Source organism: Cupressus sempervirens, chromosome 7 (genome assembly GCF_028749045.1).
Source record: "Cupressus sempervirens isolate cs-2001-9-10 chromosome 7, ASM2874904v1, whole genome shotgun sequence".
Lineage (NCBI taxonomy): Eukaryota > Viridiplantae > Streptophyta > Pinopsida > Cupressales > Cupressaceae > Cupressus > Cupressus sempervirens.
Window position 1 is genome coordinate 834,871,802 of NC_143124.1, and position 24,606 is coordinate 834,896,407.

At 36.2% G+C, this 24,606-nt stretch overlaps 2 protein-coding genes across 2 annotated transcripts in view; one reads left to right on the forward strand and one right to left on the reverse strand.

Moving 5' to 3' along the window:
* Positions 1–11,410: 11,410 nt before the first annotated feature.
* On the reverse strand, positions 11,411–23,685 carry LOC149549976 (putative B3 domain-containing protein Os03g0621600). Its single transcript, XM_089794994.1, has 6 exons — positions 23,548–23,685; positions 13,450–13,623; positions 12,929–13,367; positions 12,701–12,834; positions 12,146–12,506; positions 11,411–12,049 (listed from the first exon to the last, which is right to left on the reverse strand). Exons 3-6 carry the CDS (start codon positions 13,200–13,202, stop codon positions 11,814–11,816), a joined length of 1,005 nt encoding a protein of 334 aa, XP_089651120.1. The 5' UTR covers positions 13,203–13,367; positions 13,450–13,623; positions 23,548–23,685; the 3' UTR covers positions 11,411–11,813.
* The window catches only part of LOC149549977 (putative B3 domain-containing protein Os03g0621600), a 143,123-nt gene continuing 139,114 nt past the window's right edge, over positions 20,598–24,606 (forward strand). The window contains exon 1 of the mRNA XM_089794408.1: positions 20,598–20,676. Within this exon, the coding sequence (XP_089650534.1) occupies positions 20,598–20,676 (79 nt within the window). The remainder of the gene's footprint in view (positions 20,677–24,606) is intronic.

Below are 24,606 nucleotides of genomic sequence, written 5' to 3' on the forward strand. Positions count from 1 at the left end.
ATAGTTGATTTCCCATAATTAAAACCTTAAAGGAAAATGATTGCAATTTACTGATCTAAATAAATTTTAGCAACATTACGACATACAAATTATTATTCTACAATCATGAAACTAGAAGAATGAGACATAATAGAGAACATAGATATACGTAGGGAAAACCTTTCTAGGTAAAAACCCCACCCACCAAACCATCAAGCTAATGTATTATTCAGCAACAAGTTACAATACATTTTCAGCCTTCACATGGAGATTTACATCTTGCTCCATTCTAGAGAAAATTCGGTAGCATAACCTTGTGCAAATAACTTCTCATTTCTCTATCTTAATTCTCTACAACAATGCTTTGTACTTATAGAGTTTTCATGCAAGAGGAAACGATTTCTAAAGCATCAAGCTTCCTTATGCACAAGCCTTGCATAAAAACAAAGCATAAGAGAATAAATCACCGAAAAATAGAAGCTTTCTATTTTTCTATTCCAAGTCTTTTCTTGTGGAAGAATCTAGCTTGATTTAACAACTTTCCAAGAAAGAACAAATAAAGCAATAAATTGTCTTAAGGCTGAGTCACCTTATCCCAACAAATATATTATCATTTTACATGAATAAGCCACATACTAATTTTAGAGAACTTAAGATTATATACATAAATTGTATCCAAATTAATATCAAATAAATGTGAATCAAACTTGCAGCATAACTAAAAAATAATTTGAAATTAGTATGGCAAAATTCAAAATTCAAAAAATTTGAAATTAGTTGTGGCATAATTCATATTGGAGAGGGATGAAGATATATGTGTCTATGTGTGTGTGTGTGTGTGTGTGTGTGTGTGTGTGTGTGTATGGAGAGAGAGAGAGTGTGTGTGTGTGTAAATATACTATGAGGATTTAAAGGTAATGAAGGACTATCTTTATCAGAAGGATTTATGGAAGCTTGGAAGGAAAAATCAAGAATTAGGTGTTGATCTCAAATTGGTTTTGACAATTGAGTGTCAACACACTTAAGACATTTACTTAGTTCATGCCAAACTAGTAATGCATGTCGAGTAAAACATGTAAATATAAGACCATGCAGAGTTGCAATGAGTGTCAAATCACTCATGTGTCAAGTCACTCAAGTGCCAAGCAGATAAACCATGTTGAGTGATTTAAGTTCCAAGTGAAAAGTAGATGCCAAGCAATTCGGGTGTCGAGTCAGAAGCAAAATTGTAGTATATGCCAAGCATTAGTAACAACATATGCCAAGTAACACAGATCAAACATATTTTTTTCTTATGACACAAATAATTATGTAAACCATTTTTCAACTGACCTAAGGATAGTTTATTATCTTTAGAGATAAGGACGAATCTACATGCAGATTCCCTATGCAATTACATGTAGCCTATTAGAAAATTGGAAGGATTAAGTGGCAAAATGGATGAATCTTAGCCGTAGATTCATACCTAACCCTAAGCCATCTCAGTCTTCTTAAAGAGGATGAAGCCCTAAATTTTCAAGAGAGTTGAGAGCATTGTAAAGGGGTGAATGATCGAATTGGAGGAGCGAACAAAACAATTTGCAAAACATTCAATGTGACTTAGCAATAAGAGTGAATTATAGAATCAGTTAAGTAAAGAACAGAGGATAAAGGATACAACATTGATACATCAGATCATGAAGGATTAATCAAAGATTGGATAGAGATGATATGTTATTAGGAAAGCAAGTGCCAACCACAAGATCTATGCTGAGACATTTTGATAGGTGATTTCAGTTAAATCTCCTAGGTGGATTAGTCCTAACATGCTTTACCAAATCCTTTAACAGGGTGACATTCCAAGTGAATGACTTAAAGTCCTTTAACCAGGCACACTTCTAATAGGGTGTTGAAATCCTCTAACAAAGTGAGACTTAATAGTCTTTGTAAGATTTTAATAGGGCAGGCCTTTTACAAGGCATATTATGATTCATGGTCAAACCATTATAACCTTAATTGGCTATACTTTATTATTGCAGTAGTGAAGATTTGTGGGTGTCATCCCCACCCTAGTTTTACCTTCGCATTTGGAGGGTTTTTGGGTAATCATATTTGGTATTAAGTGTGTGTGTTAGATTATATGTTACATGATTGATGCATATACTTTATATGTTATTTTCAATTTATTATGCATGTGATGTATGAAAGGTGAAAGATTTATGGGTCCAAGTTTAAACTCCTGATTCACTACCCCCACCCCCCTCCCCCCCCCGCCTTTTAGAAGTTTACCTTTCCCACTTGTAATTCCAACAATTGGTATTAGAGTCCAATTCTCATAACAATGTTGGAGATTGCTTCATCGCTAAGCTATAATAAGTTTGATGACATAAAAGAATGCAAGAATGCAAAGAAAATGTGGGATAAAATGAAGACCATATATGGAGGAGATGAAAATGTCATGAGAGCCAAGTCAAAAAGATTGAGAGGAAAATTTGATGAAATAAGAATGATAGAAGGTGAGAATATAGGTCAATGTTGTGCAAGAATCAAAGAGTTTAGTAGTTCTATTAAAGGTGCAAATGGAAAGATTGAGGAGGAAACAATAATAAGAAAGGTGTTGAGAACTGGACTTCCTATTTATGCTATTAGGGTTTTTGCAATGCAAGAATTGAGATGTACACTAGGTAATGACCTAACTCTAAAAGGTGTGATTGAGAGGCTTACTACTTTTGAGATGTCTAATTTTGATTATTATACTCCTTCTACAATTGAATCTATGTTTAAATCGCAACTGGTTCTTAGCAAGAAAGGAAAAGGAAAACATGTGAAAAGTGACAATGGTACTTTTGATGATGAGCTTGAGGCACTGATAGCTAGAAGACTTGAAAGAGACAAAAGAAAATACAAACTTCCTATAATCTATTTTTCATGTAAATAAGTTGGTCATATTGCTACAAGATGTCTTGATATAGAAGACAAGGATGATAGAAAGAAGAAGATATGACTTAGACAACAAGATGAACAAGGACTACAAAGACAAAGGTAATAGATCTTTTTATATTGATGAACAATAAACTAATACTGAATCTAAAAGTAATGATGAAGTAGCCTATGATGCTATGAAAGAAAATTTTGATGAAGATGAGAAAATTACATTAATCTCTTATGTGAATAAAAGTGATTATTCCATGATGTGGATCTTGGTTATGTGTTAGATTTAATATTAATAAAACTTAAATGTGATTCAACATCATGGGACCCTTAGGAGATGTAACCTAGCTATGATGGTTGTATGTATATGAGTTATTGCTTCCATTATTTTATCTCTTGATGTTATTGCTTCCGCTATATATTTATCTTTTATTTTTAGTTTATTATTATTAAAAAAAAATTGACAAACTTAGTGAAACTTTAGGTTAATTTATTTTGGGTTCCTTGGCGAGGCGTTAAAATTGAGGGGAAGTTTTTCAAAAGAAAACAAAGCAAATAAGTAATAATTGTAATGTATCTAATTGAGAAAGGAATGGAAAGGATGCAATTCCAAAAAAAAAACTTTTTTATTCAGGGTACTAGCAGTAATGAAATATTTTAGGTAGACAAACAAGCAGGATGAAAGAAATTTGGAGGTAGAGACAACAAAATAAAAGAAACACCAACATATTCTGTAACTGCACACTCACTTGAGCTTCTAAATATTGAGGCCAAAAGTGATACATGTACGAAAAGTCAATCTTTTGAAAGCTCTTTTTATTACTAATGGCCTATTTGTACATCACTATTGAGACATTTTTCTGCCATCATTTTTAAGTGAAGGACTAATTGTACATATTTGAATGAGTATCACAAACAAATGGTTACTTTTTGACTCTTGATACTTTACAATCCCTACGAGGAGTTTTTCTGATACCAAGAAGCCATAAACTATATTATAAGATATGAAATCACAAGCCTAACTTAACCGGCACACTCAAAGCTTTGACTTTGAGTGTGGCTGGCTAGTGTGACTTCAAGTGTGGTTGACTAGTCAATCCCTATTAACTTAACCTCATTCTAGTACATTCGTGTAGCATTTTCTTTTATACTGTTTGTTTGAAATATTTTATTCATAATTACATTAACACAATTTTTGATGTGAAAATCCAACACACCCCAAACATTTTAATGATATGCATACTACCCACATTGTTTTCAGATATAAAACTATTTTATACGGTGCTAATAAATAATAGCAATATGTTCTAATATAATATTTTATATATTAATAATATAATAAATATAACTACCCCTTATAATATAAGATTTATTTAGTTGCCCCTTCTTGCTTTACTAACATAACTTTAATTGCATCAACTAGTAAACTAATTAAAGATATTTACTTGGTTTTGGTTTTAGATATGGATGGAAACATTAAGACAAGAAGTTCTAAATTTCAAAGAGAATTATATTCAAATTCAAGTGTCCAAAATATGAATAAATAAATTCAAATTTGAATGAAAAAAATTATTCAATATAATAATTAAAAAATTCAAAGATAATTATATTGACATTTTAAGAATTGAAGTTTAATATTAAAAAATTAGTTAGCTTTTTAATTAATTAATTTAAAATTTTAAAAATACATTATCCAAAATTCTAAGCAATCTAAAATATTAATTATTGTATCTTCAATTTTTTAAACATATATTCATTTGATAAGTAGGATATACCAATGAAGTCTTTAATTATTAAATATACTAATTCATATATTAGTTAGATATTTTATTTTATATTAAACATATATTAATTCATATATAATGTAAAATGTTTATAAATGTTTATTTTATCAAAAATAGAATAGTTTATTAACTCTTTTTTTGTTCATCGGTAAAAGGCCAAAACCCTATAGACTATAAAAATAATTGAAAACATCTCTACTCAAACATGCATTGTTAGGAAAGAACGGAGAAGAAAACCTCTAATCTTGCTCGAGACTAAAGTCCTTCACAAATTTATAGATGTGAATGGGGCATACCCTAGTTTCTAAAGTCTAATGATGGACATTGCTTTTAAAAAATTGCAACCTTACTTATTTAATTTTTTAAATTTTTTTTTAAAATTAGGCACATGTACCCTTGTCCTTTAATGATTTTGGAAAAAGTTTTCTAACCTTTCATTTAATGCTATTAATAGTATAAAAGAACATATTTGTGTCACCTTTTAGGACCTCCAAATGTGTTTTGGTCAAATCTCATTTCTCTATGAAAACTCAATTTTTTTTCAAAAACTAAAAAATGTCCTTTATAGATCTCAATGTCAATATCATCATTATATCAATTTTATAGTGTTTTCATGAGTTATAATGTGTATAATTTCAAAATATTATTAGTAGGTATTTTAACATTTTAACCTTACTCATTTGATTTTATATTATTAAGGTTGAGGGTATCGATTACTCCGAGACCTTTTCTCTTATTGCCAAGATGAATTTTATTCACCTTGTACTCTCTCTTGTAGCTTCACAGGGATGGACAGTTTTTTAGGTTGACATGAAAAGTGTCTTTTTGCATGGAGACCTTCATGATCAGATCTATATGGAGCAGCCTCATGGTTTTGTGCAAAACTCTTCATTGGTATATAGGCTTCAAAGGTCTTTATATAGTCTCAAATAGGCCCCTCGGGCTTGGTATGAGAAGATGGATTCCTTCTTGCTTGCTTCACAATTCACTTAGTGTCATTCTGATCCTATTGTTTGCATTCAGTGTCATGGAGCTGATTTATTGATACTTGTGCTTTATGTAGATGATTGCATCATTATAGGTGGCTCATCCTCCATGATACAAAGAGTTCAACGAGCCTTAAGAGAATAGTCTGAGATGATGGACCTTGGACTTATGCTCTATTTTTTCGACCTATAAGTTGTTCAATCTTTGGATGGGATAGCCATATTCCAACAAAAGTATGCTCTTGATATGATTCAGAGATTCAACATGCTTGATTGCAAGCCTACTCCCACACCTTTTCAATCAGGTGTTGTTTTATCTACCACCTGCACTACTCCTATAGTGGATTCCACTTTATACAGACAACTTGTGGGTTGTTTTTTGTACTTGACACACACACATGTCCTAATGTTTCCTTTCTGGTTGGACTTGTCTGTTGAATCTCCCATGATATAATATAGGTGTATCTTTCCTCTATACCACAGTTCCTTTAGAAGGGAAAAAATTTTGTATATAGAAGAATAAATAGGTTAAAAGAGAACCAAACTTACACGAATTATTCTTGGAGACTTGAATACTTTCCATGTTTTTTCACAATTGACTCAATAATAGCTCGGCAAGGTCAAAAGGCAAATTGGTTTTCACCACTTTCAATGCTAGGTCAACTACTTCATAGGAAACATTGTTCAGTCTATATATCTTGTGAGCGATCACATGTATCCCAAAATTGATTTCCATGTCTATCACTCCGTTAAGTTTCATTCCTCTGCCATCCCACTCGGCAAGAGTTCTCTTCACTAATTAAACCCGACCTAGCGTTTTTTGTATTCTTAGCTTTATTCCACGTTGGCAACCCGATAATCCTGTGTATCATCTTCTTTGTGATCTGGACAAGGTGATCCAACCACAAATGCATCTTATGAACTCTGATTAAGATGTATCTGATCCATTTCCCTTGGAAATCTCATGGGATATGCATAATATGTGTCAAACCCTTTGTCTCCAAATGTTTATGCTCAAATTTTAAAGAACTATCCACACATAGTTCATTGAATGTCTGGTTCATTTCTAGGGTTTCAATCTCTTGAATTGAACAATGATAAAATGACCTGATATTGTTTATAAGAAGTACCTTTGTAGGGATTTGATAGAGTGCTCCAACTATGTCAAGTGCATCTGTAATTGCTAGTGTCAGTTTGAATGCAAGAGCCTTGCAATCCACTCCACGAATCAATATCTTTGAACACTTTTCCGCTTTTTTGCTTGAAGACACCATTTTCTTGATTAATTCTTGAGCACAAAAATAATCTTCACCAAATATTGCTTCAAGTCGTTCAAGGGCTCTGAAATTTCTCTTTACTCTTAGCTTTGGAAAATTCACAGTGAAATGATTCAATGAATTTTCTCCTTTTAACAAAATTTTGTCTTTACAATCACCATTAATGCTTTGTACAAATGTTTGCTTGGTGATAGGCTATCATCCACTCTGTTTGGTCTTTATTGCTCGGAAGACGCCTTCAACTCGGTAAGGTTACCACCACTCGATTTGAACCTAGTACTCGGCAGAGTCACCAACACGACATCTTCATCTACATCCATAACTTGATAGGTCTAGTGCATCCTGACCTTGTTCGGTAAGGTCTTGAATTTTCATCATCACTTGGTGATCCTTGTGCATCTTAAATGCTGATATGGATCTTTTTGCTTGTTGGCTGGAACTGATGTTAGATGACTTCTTCCGAATCACAATTCCAATAACCTCCATAGAAACTAAGTTAAAATGGTTGAGTCACCCAACTCATTGACATGGGTGTCAACAATTTCAGAACTTTCGCTTGCATTCTTTGGAGATTTTTGCACCCAGTTTTGCCTTATTTGTTTTCTGATATTGTCAGCCTTGATTTTCTTTTCATCTTTGACTCTACCTTGATTCATATAGTTCTTGGCAATATGTCCAAGTTTTGTACATACACAACATCTTTTGGTAGTGTCTCTTTTCCTCATGTGATGTTTTACACGATTTTCTCCAATGTGCCCAAACTCACCACAATAGTGACATCTACACCATGTCTTGTAATCCCAACCAAATATTTCTTTCACAATTTTCTCTGTTGGGTTCCACTTCGTGGTCTTGCACTTTGAAGATTTGTGTCCTTGTTTGTTGTAATTGTGGCACTTTCCTTCAAACTTAGAGTTCTCTATGCATTCACTTTCTTTATTTCCATGCTTATTACAGTTGTATGTGCTTTCCATTGAATTTTGCTTTACCAGGGCTCCGACACTTATTTGATGTGTGACCTATCTTACCATAATGATTGCAAGTAGGTCTTTCATTCTTTTAACCTCCTTGCTGAAATGATTCACCTTCATCTGTATACCCTAATCTAGCTTTTCCTTTGTGTCTATAGTGATTTTGCTCATTCAATTGATTCATGCTTTTTTGAGGTTTCATCATTCTCTCATTGGTTTGATTTTCAATGTTGAGATCATTCTGTAGTCTTTCATTCCCTGTCCTCAGAGTGATCATTTCTTGATTTGCATCATTGATTTGATCAATAAAGTCTGTTTGCTGAAGAGATAGTTGATTGATTTCATTGTCTTTTTTTTGTATCTCTTCTTTGGCTTTGTCCTTCTGTTCCATGACTTCACACATCCCGACTGATTGGATTTCTTGCTCTCTTTTCAGCTTTCTGACTTCTTCTTGAAGATTGAGATTCCTCTCAAGTAGGTCTTTGATTGCTATATCAGCATCACAATTCCCAATTGAATACTGTGACAATCAGTCTATCATCCATGGATTAGAATGTGTATAGATCAATCTGAGAAATAGTCCCTAAAAGGACAGAGGTAGACTGTTTGACAAAATGTCAACATAGTTTAGATGTCCAATGATGCAACATGATACCATTCATAATCAAATAATAAGTGAATTGCAGGATCTCTGTGTGTAGTCGTTCACTGTGATAGTCACGCAACCAAGCACGAGCTCAGTCATGGTGGAAAGAGACACATAATGAATTGTTCAAAAATCCACTATGGTCATAAACCTAATGACAAGCATGGAACCAAAGGAAGATCAGTAGTCAAAATAGCAAATCTTCAAAGGCTTGAATTGTAGTTAAAAAGTGATGAACCCAAATCATGGATTGGAGTACCAGAAAATATTCACATGGAGGATCAATGAATCAAAGCCTTCGATAATGGTAGATGACCATTGAAATCATCTAGCTCATTCAAATGATTGTTGTTCACCATATTTTTTTTAGAAATGTGTAGATTGGCAACTGTCAAGACAACTTGTTGATTACTATTCACGATATCCATTGGAGAAGCAAAACCAAGAGGCATCCTCGCTATGACAATTAAATGAGATGCCCAGACACTCAATAGAAGTTGGTAATGTCCATACTCAAAAGTTCATTGTGATGTGTTGTATTGCAATGGAATTTGAAGGGGAAGGGACGGAATTGGATTCAGATGACAAAACACCCTTCTGCGTGCAAAAAATGTGGCAAGTGGAGATCAGAGGAGAAAATGTAAAATAAGATTGATATAAGAAAGGAGTTGGGTACTAAGTAAATGTGGAAGCATCTGTAAATGGTGTTTTGGGAGACTATGGACATGTTCATCACAAGGACGTGCAAAACAACAACGCATTTCTTGCTTCTCCCCAAAATACAAAGAGATGAGATGAAACCCATCTAAGTGCCATTGATTGTGGAGTTGGTGTTGTAAGTGTCTCCAAAATTAAAATAGAAGAATGGGGTTGCCACAGGATGTTGTTAAAGGATCCAATGAGAATGGAACTCGCTTTGTAACACCTACCACAAATGTTTCCAATGGACGATTTCTTATGTGGAAATAGCGTAGGAATGCACTAGAAGTTACTAAACTAGCAAAAGTGGCTAGCAAATGTGTAGAGGATATATCAAGGGGCCAATCAGTGTAAATGAACGGTCATGAGCTTCATAATTCCCTGATATTGAAGATCACATGCCATCGATTTTAATTCTAGAGATCCCCAAAACCTCCTATCAAGGTGCATCTTCTTCTCATTCATTTTTCATGAGGTCAACCTAGTTGAGCCACTTTCACACTTTCTAGAGAGTCATTGGGAAAACTTGAAAATTGACAAGCATTCCAAAATAGAGGCACAAAGGGCAATAAATTTTTATTTACATTCTTGAAGCAGGCAAGTATGATTATATATGGATCCAATGGTGTATTGACCATCTTATAAATACCAATTTAGTGGAATTTTTCAAGGGAGTCAAAAAAGGTTTGAAACTTGAGGTTTCTATGTATTAAAGGAGAATATTGCAAGACATGATGCATACTTTTGGATGCTTTTCAACCAAGCAGGTTAAGATTTGAACCAAATGAAAGCAGAAAAGGTATTTCATCAGAAGCTACTTCTAGTTCATGAAGGCAATATCAATTATTATCTTTATGATGATATTAATATTGGGTTTGCTGCATTTGCATACTTTTATTTTACCTAGCAGAGCAAAAGTGTATCTACATGTAATTTTCATGTGATTTGTCATTTAAGGCATTATTGGATTTTAGATTTTCTATTAGATATTTTCACAACCATTTGGAGATTTCTCTTCATTTTGTTTGCTCAGAGAACTAAGTTCATTGTAATAATTTGTTGTTGTAATTTAGGGTTATCTTTTTGAATTCTTTTTTAAATGAATCTTTGAATCCAATTTTATATAATATAATTATATAGTGGATGTAAGATGTTTATTATGTTGTAACAATGATATGTATAATAAATATATATATTTGGTAGGTAAGAATATGAATGGATATAAAAGAGAGGGATATGGGGAGAAGAAAAGAATGATAAAGAGAGGGGTAAGGGTTGAAGAGAGGTAGTAGAGAGAAAAAGATGAAAATAGAGATGGAAAGTGATATATATAAATGGAGATAGAGAGGGAGGGTTATAGGGACCAAGAAAGATGGTATAGATTGTGTGTGTGTGTGTGTGTGTGTGTGTGTGTGAGAGAGAGAGAGAGAGAGAGAGAGGGAGGGAGGGAGGGACGGATAGTGAGATATATTGGTAGAACGAGGGGGAGGTGTAAAGGGAAGAGTAGAAGAGAGTAAGGAGATCAAGATTGAGAATAAGAGTGATATGAAAGGGAGAAAGAGTTAGATAGTGGGAGTGTAGATGTAAATACAAACATATAAAGAAGAGAGAATGAGAAAGGTAGAAAGTAATATAGAGAAATGTAGAAAGGGGGAGAAATATAGGAGTAGAGAGGGATAGGTAACAAGATATAGAAAGAGATGGATATTGGGAGAAGAAGATAGAGATATAGATGAATATAGTGGGATGGGAGAAAACTATATAGAGAGATATAGATATATTGAGAGGTGAAGATAGAAATATATGTAGGGAGATATAGAGGGTGACATAGAGAGGGAGAGATGGTGACAAAGAGATATAGATGGTAAGATATATTGATAAAGAGATAATGAAATATAAAGAGTAGGGCAAGAAGAGACTTGAAAAGGGAGAAATACTTGAATGGTCTTCCCTACCTCTATGGCGTACCTAGTTATAAAATATTTATATTTGATATATTTCTTTAAAATACAATATATTTCTTTAATTAATATTTTTTAATTAATTAATCAAAACAAACTTCAACATCAAATTGAACTACTCAAAACCTTTTTATAAATTTATTTTTCATCAAGTGACTTTTCCCTTTTTCATCAAAAGGAAAGATATGCACTCTGTACATAAATTTGTTTTCATTGTTGTTCAGCTGCTCAAAAATACAATTGTCTCCTTCCTTCACATTGTTGTCATCTGTGAAAAATTTCCACCCCCCACAGAATGTAGGGTACATATCCTTAATAATAAATTTTACTTTCCACGCCTTACTCTCTCCATTCAAAAGTAGTACTTCACATTTTTTAGTTGGAAGTTGAATTGGATAATCCCGTATTAATCCTTTGTTGAAAATCTGCATTACCAAACCATCACAAAATCCGAAATATTTAATACATTCTTCCTAAGCTTCACAGTTAACGCAAATGCAGAATTACATCGTAGACCATTAGAGATCCAGCAGAAAAATGAATAAAAAGAAAGCATTGGCGCTTTGTTAGATTTTGAATGCGTCTTTCTATACATTTCACTCATATTTTAAATTTCAAATATATATATATGAGCAAAGAAAGCAGAAAATTTGATCTTACTATATAAGATTGTCGATTTACATTCAATGATTTCATAATCATTCTGCAAAATGGTTTATCTGATTTGAAAGAAGCTGCAGATTCTGTAGGCGGGCTTTTCTGTTTCAAATCAGCAGATTCCGTAGGTAGATCTTTCTGACAGGAGAAACAATGTCCAAGGTTCGGGGATGAATGACCTGCGAAAAAATTCGCTTTATTGTTACACAGATTTTCCTAAATGCAACTTACAGATTAAACAGATTCTATAAATTTTTGACAAAACTACTGCTTACCAAGAAAAGAGGACTTCCTTTTTCTTTTCTGAATTTTAGCGAGGGCTTCGGACTCATGGTTTTTTTCCTCATCAGAAACCAAGTCAGTCGACGATGTTTTGTCCGGAGCTTTAGGAAAGATATGCACTTTGAAGATAAATTTGTTTTCGTTGTTGTTCAGCTGCTCAAAAACACAAGTGTCTCCTTCCTCCACATTGTTATCATGTATGAAATTTCTCCACCCGCCACTAAATGTAGGGTTATTGTGCTTCATAACACAATTTATTTTCCATTCGTTACACTCTCCATTCAAAAGTAATACTTCACTTTTCTGGTTTGGAAGTTGAATTGGATAATCCTGTATTAAACTGTTGGTGAACACCTGCATTACCAAACCATCGCAAAATCTGAGCTATTTAATACACTCTTCTTAAGGTCCTCAATTCACATAAATGAGAAACAATTTAGTACTTTGTTAGCTTGTTAGTGCGTCTTTCTAAACCCTTTATTCCTAATTTAAATTTGAATATATATGCGTATATACATAACCAAAGCAAGCAGAGTATCTCATCTTACTAGATGACGATTTACATTCCATGATCTGATAACCATTCTGCAAAATGGTTTATCTGATTTGAAAGAAGTAGCAGATTCCATAGGCGCGTCCTTCTGAGAGGAGAAACAATGTCCAGGGTTATGGGATGAATTACCTGTAAAAAGAATTCGCTTTATCGTCAATACCAATTCTTCTAAATGTTGCAAATTTAACAGGTTCCATATATTTTTGACAAATATGGTGCTTACCTCGAAATGAGGACTTCCTTTTTCTTTTCTGTTTGCCAACCACGGCTTGAGACTCATGGTTACTTTCGTCATCAGAAACAGAGTCAATCGACATTGTTTTTCCCGGTGTTTCATTTAAACTGCACATCTTGTTAGGAGGGGATTTCTTATTTGAATCGATGTTTGGTTTTTCAAAATCAACAACACTGGTACTTTTTGCACACCCGGACCTTCCAAACATATGAACTTCCATGTGCAACCTAGCTGTGTAGTAAAACACCGCAAAATCTCCCATTTGCAGGCTGTGGTAATGGACGAATTTTTTCCACCCATCTCGAAATTCCAGTTTTTCATTTATATTCGTTAACTCCACCTTCCACTCCCGTCCATCTGGGCCTTGCTATACCATATGTTTGTCTTTTTCATTTATGAGTTCAGAAGCAAATGCAGGAGGAACGCACTGCAAGAAACATTCACTACAGAATTTGTAAAACAGAACTCAAAGCAAAGAAAGATGGTACAAGTAACCATACAAAACTCACCAGTTTTTCTTCAAAGTCCCCAAGAAGAACTTTGAAGAAGGAAGCAGAGCCATCAAAGCACTGTTTATCATGGTCGTTTCCATGTCTTTTAAAACACTTTTGACTGCATTCTCTGCATGGTATAAACAGTTCCCCTGTTTCTTCATCCTCCATGGCAAACGTACATGCAAAAACCTACAAGAATCAAGGCAGACGAGGACAGGGTGAACGAGACTTTTACACTGAATGTTGAATGGCACCAAGATCATAGAATCAAACGCTACTGGTTGAGCGTTCATGTATATGTTATTCACAATGTTGGGTGGGAATAAAACCCCCTATCACATCAATGAATATACTGTCTGAAACGGGTGATTTGCACTTGAGTTTGGTGGATGCGAAGTTTGAACAAATACCTGCTCTGGCCTGAAGAAAACAGATTGCAGTAAACGATGATGTATTGCCTCATAATCATGAAGAAAGTTACGTCATCGACACACAAGGTCAAGAAACCAATATTATTAAACATATTTCCCAACACTCGCAGTAAGCGCAGACAGAGCATATGACAGAGGATGGGAAGAGAAAAACTAGCTGAATATTTATCAACACCAAGTAAAATGTACTTGTAATGCCATACACCCTTCCACAATCAAGTAATGTCCAGCCCTTCCACTTGGAGACTTGGACTAGTTTCTACACTTCAAGAGAAACAATTTTAAACCAGTAAAGAACTTTGCAGTAGAATTCTTATAGAAAAGGCAGATACCAAGAAAATTGCTAAATGTTAGAAACATATAGAAAGGGTACAAATTTTTGGTAAGGAGAAATGCATCCAGGAGATAGAAAAGGATTTCTGGCCTAACAGAACATGTTTCTAATTTTCTAGATTTGTTGAACTTTGTGTTCAAATTACCATTCTGCATTCGCAAAATGCATTCAGAAAATAAGCATGAAAAAAGAGGAGCTGAAGGTATATAGGGAATAAGAATCAGAAGATTGAAAGCTGATACGTTCATTCTATTGTAGGCTTTATAACGGAGCAACATATTGCTGTTTATTCATTGTAGTTTGTGGGGAAATTCATCATAGTTTTAGATTGCCACACGCTTGGTTACATAACTTGTCATTTAATTATACATTATCTAATATCTCAACCTAGTTTAATTACTTACTTTATACCTGTTCTTGTACTGTATTTTTTTTTTTTGACTAAAAGAAGTAAAATTTTTATTGAATAACAAAGAGAGCTAAACAACACAAGAAACAAGGAGAACTACATAGCTTTATCCTGGTCCACAAGTTGATCCAGCATCTGAGATAAATCAAGGGGAAGCATCCTAGGATCAAGAATGTTCCAAGCCGACCCCTGCTCAGAGGCCCATTTAGCCAGACAATCAGCCACACCGTTCCACTCACAAGGGATATGCATAAAGGACACAGAATCCAGAGAATTGCATAACTGAATGATCTGCTGAATAACCAGAGCCAAATGCCAATCCACATGCACAAAGTTCCTATTATGCAACAAGTTCACAACCACTTGCGAGTCAGTCTCACAGATGATTCTTTTCCAGCCACGTAGACAACACTGTTCCACTGCAACCAAGATAGCCAGGGCTTCCATGAGGTTATTAGTATGGTAACCCTTGTATATAGAAAACAAAAACTGGATATCACCAGAACTATCACGCCCAACTCCCCCAATACCAGTCGGACCAGGATTTCTACGAGAAGAACCATCAGTGTTGATTTTAAGAGTGCCCGCTGTAGGAGGAGACCAACGTCCCTGACAATTAACATGCTAAGGGTGTTTCTTAGCTCTATTCCGAGAGCGGGTGTGGGGGATCGCTGGAGAGCAACCCTGAAGAGGAAAGGAGAGGCAAGAGTAAATACTAGCATCAATAGGATCCAAACCCCCACCAATGTCACATTTAGCAAGGAGTGTTTCCTGAAGAGAATTAACAATTTTCCCCCACAGGTACCTGATCTCAAACTGCAAATCATGAAAGATCCTTCTATTCCTCTCAAGCCAAACATGCCATAAAATAAGGGACGGGCCGATAGTCCAAGCAACTTGAAGAAAAGAAGTCTTGGAAGGAGAATGGCCCAAACGGTCCCAGAATTCAGACAAAGAGGACACATGCCAGCATGTGCATCCCCACACACTCCACCAGAGGTGCCAAATCTGTTTGACAAAGGGGCACTGGAAAAAAAAGTGAGATATAGTCTCTTCACTATTGCAGCAAAGAACACAGATGGAAGGCCCCTGGAAGCCTCGCTTGCAGAGATTATCCCAAGTGAGACAACAATTCTAAACCAAAATCCAGAGGAAAAAGTTACACTTAGGCCATGAAAAACTATTCCAAACTTTCTTCCACCAAGAGACCTCCACCTCACCAAAAAGTTGCTTTGTCAGCGCAAGGTACCTAGAAGAAACATAATACTTGCAAGAAGAAGCACCTCCCCAAGCCAAAACATCAGGTCCTTGCAACGAGCTGCACTCCCTAGAAGCCAATATCTGAGATAGTTCCAGCCAATCTCCCAGTGAGCCACCCAGAGGCCAATCAGAAGAAATCTTCCATCTATAACCCACAACAAGGCCCAGGTTAAAAGCCTCCTTATAATGAGCCACCTTATTCCATCCTGCAGAGAGGAAAGAATCACAAAGAGCCTGCAAGTGAGGATGAGACGAAAGGAGGAGGATACCCATTCCAAGAATCACTCCAAAATAGAGCCTCATTGCCCCTATTGCAGATCCAAAATAAACTTCGCTTCACCGGGTGAGCACCAATCTTGAGGGTATTCCACACCATAGAGCCTCTTCCCTCAAGAGAAAACCGAGAAACTTCTGAAGGTTCAACACCAGGTAAATACTTGTGTGACAGGATACGGGCCCAAAGCTGAGATTGACTAGTACACCAATGCCAATAGAGCTTGGCAGCAAGAGCTTGACTGCACAAGATAGCAGACCGAAGGCCAAGGCCTCCTTCCTTTTTTGGCCGACAAACAGTATCCCAATTGACGAGGCTCCATTTGGTATGTTGCAAATTGCCACTCCAAAGAAATTGGCGAGAGAGGACATCAAATTCTTTAAGAAAGTACACCAAGGCAGCCTGAACCATGCTTCTGTATATGGGAAGAGCTTGAATTACAGATTGAAGGAGTGTCACCCTACTAGCAGTAGAGAGCCACCTGTGAGTCCAATTATTGACCCATTGTCGAAGTTTGTCTAGCAAGCTTTGCCAAAAAAGCCTAGGCTGTCTACCCACCACAATAGGGACCCCCAAGTAAGTCAGAGGGAGAGAGGCAATCCGAAATCTCAAGATATTAGCAATCCTCCGCTGGATCGGCTTAGGAGTGTTGAAGAAAAAAATAGAGGACTTGTGGTCATTAATTTTCTGCCCAGAGATAGCCAGATAAGTATCCAAGGTGAGCCGAAAGGCTTTAGCTTCCCGAATCCGAGCTCTCCCAGCAAGGGCAGTATCATCAACAAACTGAAGGTGAGAAAGAGCAGGCAAACCATTTCCCCATTGCTATCCTTGAATTAAATTTTGGGAAACATGAAACTTGATAAGTCTACCAAGTCCCTCATCCATAATGATAAACAAATAAGGCGAGATGGGATCTCCCTGACGAAGACCTCTAGAAGCCCCAAAAAGCTCTGTCGGTTCACCATTAAGAAGGATTGAGAAGGAAGGAGTAGTAACACAGCTAAGAACCCATCTAACTCAATCTTGACTGAAGCCAAAAGCAAGAAGAACTTTTCGCAAGAAATCCCAATTGACTCTGTCATAAGCCTTAGCCATATCAAGCTTAATAAACATAGCACGTTCCCCGGAAGTACACATAGAGTGAATATCTTCAGAAGCAATAACCACCCCATCCAAAATTTGTTTTCTTGCCACAAAACCCCCTTGTTCCTTAGAGATAACCATAGGAAGGCAAACTTTAAGCCTCTCTGCTAGGAGCTTAGTGATGATTTTATAGACCACATTACAAAGAGCAATGGGCCTAAAAAAGTCCAGCTGATTAGCCTCTTCCTTCTTCGGAATAAGGACTAAGAAAGTAGCATTCAAGGCCCAAAGCATTTCTTTGTTGGAAAAGGACTCTGAACCACATCCAAAAGGCCATGATTGATAATATCCCAAAATTCTTGAAAGAATTCAACAGGGAAACCATCCGGCCCCAGAGCTTTGCCCTTCCGCAAGTTGAAAACCACCCCTTCCAAGTTAGACATACTAATTGGCCTCATAAGAGAATCATTCATCTCCCTGGTCACAACAGAGGGAATACAAGACAAGATAGCATTCTCCTCAATCTCTGTTGGAGGTAAATCATCTAAAAAAAGAGTAGAGTAAAACTAAATAGCTTCCCTGGAAATAGCTTGAGAAGAAGTCAGACGCATCCCATCAAAAGTAACAAGAGAAGAAATGTAACGCCTGTTACGTCGAGCCTGCACAGATTTATGGAAAAATGCAGTGTTCTTGTCCCCTTCTTGAAGCCTGTCAACTCGAGCCTTCTGTTTCCAATAGATTTCTTCTCTAAGATCCCACTCAGCTAAATTAGCAGAAGCTCAAGATTTTGCAATGCCAAGAGCTTCTGAAAAACCCAGATCCCAAATCTGCCTAGTAATAACATCAAGACGATCCTGAGCCCTCTTCTTCATAATATGGAGATTATCAAAACAATTCCTGTCCCAATGCTTCAACTTCCTTTTAACAAATTGAAGTTTTTTAGAGGAGTATATAGCAGTGTCATAGGCAGGTCCTCCCTGTCTCCACCAGTGAGCCATTAAGTCATGAAGAGAAGAGTCTCGAAGCCACATCAGCTGGAACTTAAAGGGAGGGTTCTTGGGGACAGCAACATAACTAGCTATGAGCTTAATAGGCTAGTGTCAGAATCTCTCCAATCAAGAATTTCAGAAGAGAGTGAAAGAGAACTAGAATTCCAAAAGCAGGAAACAAGGAACCTGTCCAAGCGTTCTGAGATAGCATCATTTCCAACTCTTCGATTGTTCCAAGTGAAGAGCCCATTGAGAGGTTTGACATCAGAGAGATGTAAACGATCAATATTTTGTTGAAGAAGCTCAGAAGAAGGACGCAAGCGAGCTAGCCCACCCCTCTTCTCCTCTAAACTGAGAACAGAGTTGAAGTCTCCAGCCACAATCCAAGGCAAGAAAGGATGACGGCTTCTGACATGCTGAATATGATCCCAGAGCTTAGACTTGCCAGGGAGATCAATAGGAGCATACACATTAGTAAGAAGAATCATCTCGCCAGTCTCTAGAGAGGAAGCAACCATGGAAAGAGCCGAGAGGCAAGAGACCCAGTAAAGTGGCGTAACTTTCCTAGGATCCTAGCAAATGGGAAGACCACTAGAGCTCCCCAAAGCACCAACACACAGACATTGGCCTAGAAACCAAATTTTAGGAGCACATCTAAACATGGAGTCCACTGAAAGCTTGGTCTCCTGGATACAAAGGATATCCAGAGAATGATCGACCACCAGCTCATGAATAGCTTTCTGTCTGGGAATGCTATTCAACCCCCTCACATTCCATGAGAGAATAATCATTGAGTAGAGTGGGGAAAATGCTCATCCAAGGTCCTGACAACCCTAGACTCTACTAGTAAATCTCCTCTAAGTTTAATTTTTCCTTGATCCTGCTTTTGCCCAACTCTTGAGGGAGTAGCAAAAGAGACTTTCTTAAATGGTCTTTTCATCAAGCCCAAAGCAAGAGAAGATCCCTTTCCTTTACTAGAGGCAAACACATCTTTAACCAAATCTACTAGAAGAATATCGTCCTTTCCCTGTGGAGCAGGAGAAACCACAAGGGCACCAGACTCAGGGCCAATAGAAGTCTTTGGCATATGCTGAACTACAACATCCTGGTTGCCACTAAGAGTAGAACTCTTCCCCTCTAAACCAGTAGCTGCACCCTGAGCCTCTGTAGGAATACCTTCTTCTGTAACCATATTGTCAAGAACCTCAAAATGATTAAACCCTGAGTCCACTTGCCGATCTAGATGAGATCGTTTTTGACCCCGCCCCTTAGCACGGTTTCGAGCCGGGATAAAACCATCCTTATCAGGACCAGTAGAACTGGATGGCCCTGGACCCTGACTTGAAGTGTTCATATGAGCTTTCCCTTTACCTGCACTATTAGACTGAGCATTTCCTTTACCACTAACATTTTGACCATTCCCCTTTCCATCATTAGCCATCCTTGGGCCAGAAAACCCAATAGGGGTACCATTGCCTTTGGAGGCTTGAGGGAATTGATGCTGTAAATGACCATACACATGACAAAGGAGGCAACGAAAGGGAATAGATTCATAGTCTAGCTGTTGGATCCAAGAAGAAGAACTAAGAGAAATTTCTAGAGAATCTGGCAAAGGATTATTTAAATCAATTTCAACACAAATACAAGCATAGGAAATAACCTTTTTGTCCAGAGATTGGTGGGCTATAGCAGTCTGCTTTCCAAGCACAGCGGCAATCTGTTGCAAGATATCCTCATGCCAGAACTCCAAAGGAAGTCGCAGCAGGCGGACCCAAATAGGAACTCTCGAAGGAAGATCCTTAGCAGAATTGAACCCCGGATGCCAGGGTTTGACAAAAAGACCTACTTTGTCATAAAAATATGGGCCTCCCTCAAAGACCCGATTTCGATTTGAGATGCAAGAGAAATTCACCAAAAAGTAGCTATTCCCAGCCAACATAATGTCCATATCACCTTCCACCTGCCATGAACGGTGAATCCAAGCTTCCAGAGCTGCTAGGGAAATCCGAATACCAAGAAACTTGCATATCAATGCATGTGTGGCCAAATAGTCCACATCCTCCATTATTGCTTCTGGAGGAATAACCAGCACATGCCGATCCTGGCTACGCGGAAAACAACCATTAACTTTATTTAACTTTTGATGCTCGCTAACATAAAATGGCTCCTTCTCCTGTGACTGCACCCCAGGAGAAGATCCATCACAACCAGAGGCTCCAGCAAGAATGAGACTTGTGGAAACCCACCTCGCAGCCATAATAGCCAGGCAGACAAACTTTGAAAAAAAGCTCTTAAAATTTGTTTTCCACAAAAAACACAAACCCTGCACAACAATAATCGTCCAATATTGAATCTACAAAAGGTCTCACCAGATAGAAGAGAAATGGGGCGCTCTCCCTATGCATGCACAGCCCAGCGGCAGCAAAACAAGCTTCTGAAACCCTCACACACAGCCGCTTCCAGTTCCTATCCTCCCTTCACCCTTCCTCATCACATCCTTCTTGTATTGTATATATTTCCACAATAACATCTATGTTTTATAACCAGTAATTCTGAATAAATTATGTTGTTGTCCTTTTGTCTCAAACAAGCATTGACCAATATTTATGAAAAGAACATTCCATCTCAAGCCATTCAGAGATCAGCTGTGAAAAGTTCGACAACATTATTTCTCGGCTCAAAAAATCTGCTTTGAATGTAAGCATGATCTCTTGAACCATTGTATATCACAATTGATTGATTCTGAAACCCAATGTAGAAGATATGACATTTGTATGCACGATTGGAGCATCTGATTTGCACTCTTTGATTTCATACGTGTGAGCTATTGTTATTCAAAATTAAAACTGAGTGATCCATTTCATAATCAGAATGCTTGCACTTTCTCTGAAAATCTAGACTCTCAGTCATTTTTTTGGTAAGCAATTATATAACTTGGCACAAAAACAGTCCTCCGTTCTCAAATCTTCCTTTAACTCGGTATCTCCTAGCAGGACTTGAGATATTGAGTTTGTCATTTTTAAAACTATACTCCCTTTTCTACTTCTTCTACCCGAATATCATTAGAATGGGATTTAATCTTATGAATGTAAGTATTTCCAAGCCTTAGGTAGGTGTATGTGACCCATAACAAGTTAAGGCCAGAGAATTAGATTTCATAGAGGGCAGATTTAACCTCTTATCATGTCCATGCCAAAACACTGGACGATAAGGTTGATTTTATACTTCGATATTATGTAAACCCTTTTATTTCTTTTGCTCTGCCCACTCCCTCCTTTCTATCCATTTTTCCTTTTTTAAAATGGACTACACTCATTCATTAAATTTCTGAAAGAAGAGAAGAAAGAGAGAAGAGATCTATCTTCGATAATTGCATTTGGCAATCAGAGGCACACATCTCCAAGGCTAATGTCAAGTCTTCTCATCTTTGCAATAAAAGCTCATGCGGGATTGAATGGATAAGTGACATGGTGGAAGCAATGTATGGGATATTCTAAATAGCACACACTTCATAATAGTTTTCTAAAATCACATGACAATTGAAATTTGTTCGAGTCTTTTCTTCTAAATTTCTATCAATAGGTTTATTAGACTGTTTATCTGTGTTTCTTTAAATAAGGCACTTAAATTGTCAGCTTCCAAAATATCCTCATAGCTAGAGTGGATGCTTTTGTATGTTGGACACTATGATAAAATGTTGCTCTATCTCTAGCACTCCCATATTGCAAAATAGATATATTTTGTATTTTCAATTTTCCTCAGGTATCATGCATGTACCCTGTGTCATTCCTCAAAGGGTAAGAACTTTTTCTAAGTTGTGATTTAAGTAGTTTTACTCCACATTTAATATTTGTTCTAATGTATGCTTTCTTCTTATGATCCTCATGAGTTAAATTTTTTGATAATGCAATTTTTTGTACACCCATTTATTTTCACTATGTGATATTCCTTAATTTTCCCCTCACAAACTTTTCTATTTCTTCATTTGTTCAGAGTCTCCAGACATTCATGCTTATTAAAATTCCATTTTTTCATCATTTGAAATTTGCTTCATCCACATATCCTTTCTTTTATTTAGTCTTTCGCCCCTAATCTATTTAAATTTTCGTCCAATGACTCTTTTCCATACCTTAAGTTTTTTTAAAATAATTTAACCATACTTATCTATTATAATATCATATTCTTTCCTTTATATCAACAGAATTTGGGGTGTCACTTGTGCAATCCTGTGAGGTCAACTCAGAGTAAGATTAGACTACCTGAAGTTGTTTAGCTTATTTGATTGCACAAATTTTACCGCTTATGTGCAACTTTAGTAGACAATGTTAAACAACAAACTAAACTAATGTATTTGCATCCATAACATCTTCATATTCATATTATTATTATTAAAAATACTACCCAAATTATATTCATTAATAAAACTTGTCATCATATCATATTTTATTGATAATATACAACTAATTTATCAACAATATAATTTAATCTCACTCTTACTACTGATCCGTCTGTACTTGTGATAATTTCCCCATTTCATAGCGGGTTGCTTAACCCTTGTCATACACGCCTCGTCTATTTATCTTAGTTAGCAACACAGGGGAAGGAAACGAAAGTTTCTTTATTAGTTTCTATTTAATTTTATGTTAATGTATTTTTTTCAGTTTCTGAGATTTCTGTGTTTTCTGGAAACCACAGAGAGATATGAGTGTACAACCCAACCAGATACAGCAATGAGTTGGGTATTTGTCAAAACTGGGTATCCTTGGTGTATAAAAATTATGTATATTATCTCTAGCTGGAATAACATGGCATAATAAATAATAATAAATGGTGCGTGGGGTTTGTACACTCGAACCCTACCAGAAAGAGAAAAGAAATCTTGATGGGCAAACAAGTAACCGTGGTTAATAAATTTTTCATACAAACTATTCCATCAACATTGTTTCCCAGTATTCTTCTGTTTGATTTTATAAACATACGCATATACAGCACTGACAAGAATGAAGAATCTAGGAGGATGACCACCCTGCAATATGACATGATGGATTCCTTTGAGATGTCTGCACAATCCTGATAGCTTGAGGAATACTAAAAACATGTATAAAACCTTACAGCTTTTACACATTGGAAGGACACCCCAAAGTTCCTATAAACCCTTTCTTAAATCTTACTATGAATGACACATGACGATACCAACTAGGAAAGAAAGATCAGAGAAGGCAATGGCTAAATAGTCAGAATAAATATTTGAACCGGCTATTTAGCCAGTGCCCTGGCACCATCTATATTTACAAGTAGTTTTTGGGAAAAGATTGTGAAGATAAAGAGCCTACCTCTCAACCTCTGGTCTCCCATGTGGAAAACTGTGGCCGCAAACGAGGAAGACAAAATCAGCTGAATTCTTTTATCATATCTTTCCTTGCCAACCAATTAGGCCTCGTTCGAAATAAGTGAAATCACTTTTTAAATATGTTCCACAAGTGCCTTAATCCTATAAATACTTGGGTTGGGTTCAGATTTTGAAAACGGTCTAATGTGTTACATTTTGACTTTTCTTGATGGCTCTCAAGCTGACTTAGACGTTACAATTATTAGTTTCTGCCTAGAATATAAGACCAATTAATTCGACCGAGTATTTTTTAAACATATGAGTTGTTCCATAGTTTTGTATTTTTTTTATAAAAAAGTCAATTATCTGATTTTCTATTGGTTGTGGAGAAAAAAGGCAAGGAAGAAAATGAATTTATTAACCAAAAATAATAAAAATTAGAAGTATCAGGATGTGGCACTTCTCCATTACCCAAATCATCTATTTGTGAAGGTGTGATTGGGAGACCAATCACTGAGGGATCCATGGATCCAAAGAGATGACGAACTTTGCTAGATTGATAGAAGAAGAGTAATCATCAAAGAGACAAAAAATGAGTACCAACAGGAGCGACATAATCATCATGTTCATTCTTAATTTAGCCCACATAAACAACCGAAAAACATGTGAAATTTTATATACCAAGTTTGGTTCACTTATAAATTTCTCATACAAATAAAAGTATTTGTACGACATGGAGCGCACAAATAATAGTAGACCCTTTGACGTGGAGTGCACGGACAATAGTAGACGCTTTGAAAATAAAACTGTTACATTAGAAAAGGAAGAGAGATGCAAAAAATGTGGAAAATTAATATAATCTAACAATCAACACATGTTAAAACTTTTTCATATTTCAGATGCCTAAAACGTCTAAAACTTTTTCAGATTTCAGACCCATTTCATTGTGCAACACGGTGTATAAAATAATCACAAAGGCAATTTACATGAGATTACAAAATATCTTAACCAAAATTATATCTCCAGAGCAAGGAGGTTTTGTGCTAGGTAAAGAAGTAATGGA

Excerpts from the sequence above, each read along its gene's own strand:
- LOC149549976 (XM_089794994.1), bottom strand. The coding sequence starts at position 13,202 with ATGGGAGATTTTGCGGTGTTTTACTACACAGCTAGGTTGCACATGGAA. Across the intron at positions 12,835-12,928 it reads AAGGAAGTCCTCATTTCGAG|GTAATTCATCCCATAACCCT; the intron begins GTAAGCACCATA and ends TTCTTTTTACAG. Across the intron at positions 12,507-12,700 it reads GGAATGTAAATCGTCATCTA|GTGTTCACCAACAGTTTAAT; the intron begins GTAAGATGAGAT and ends TTGGTAATGCAG.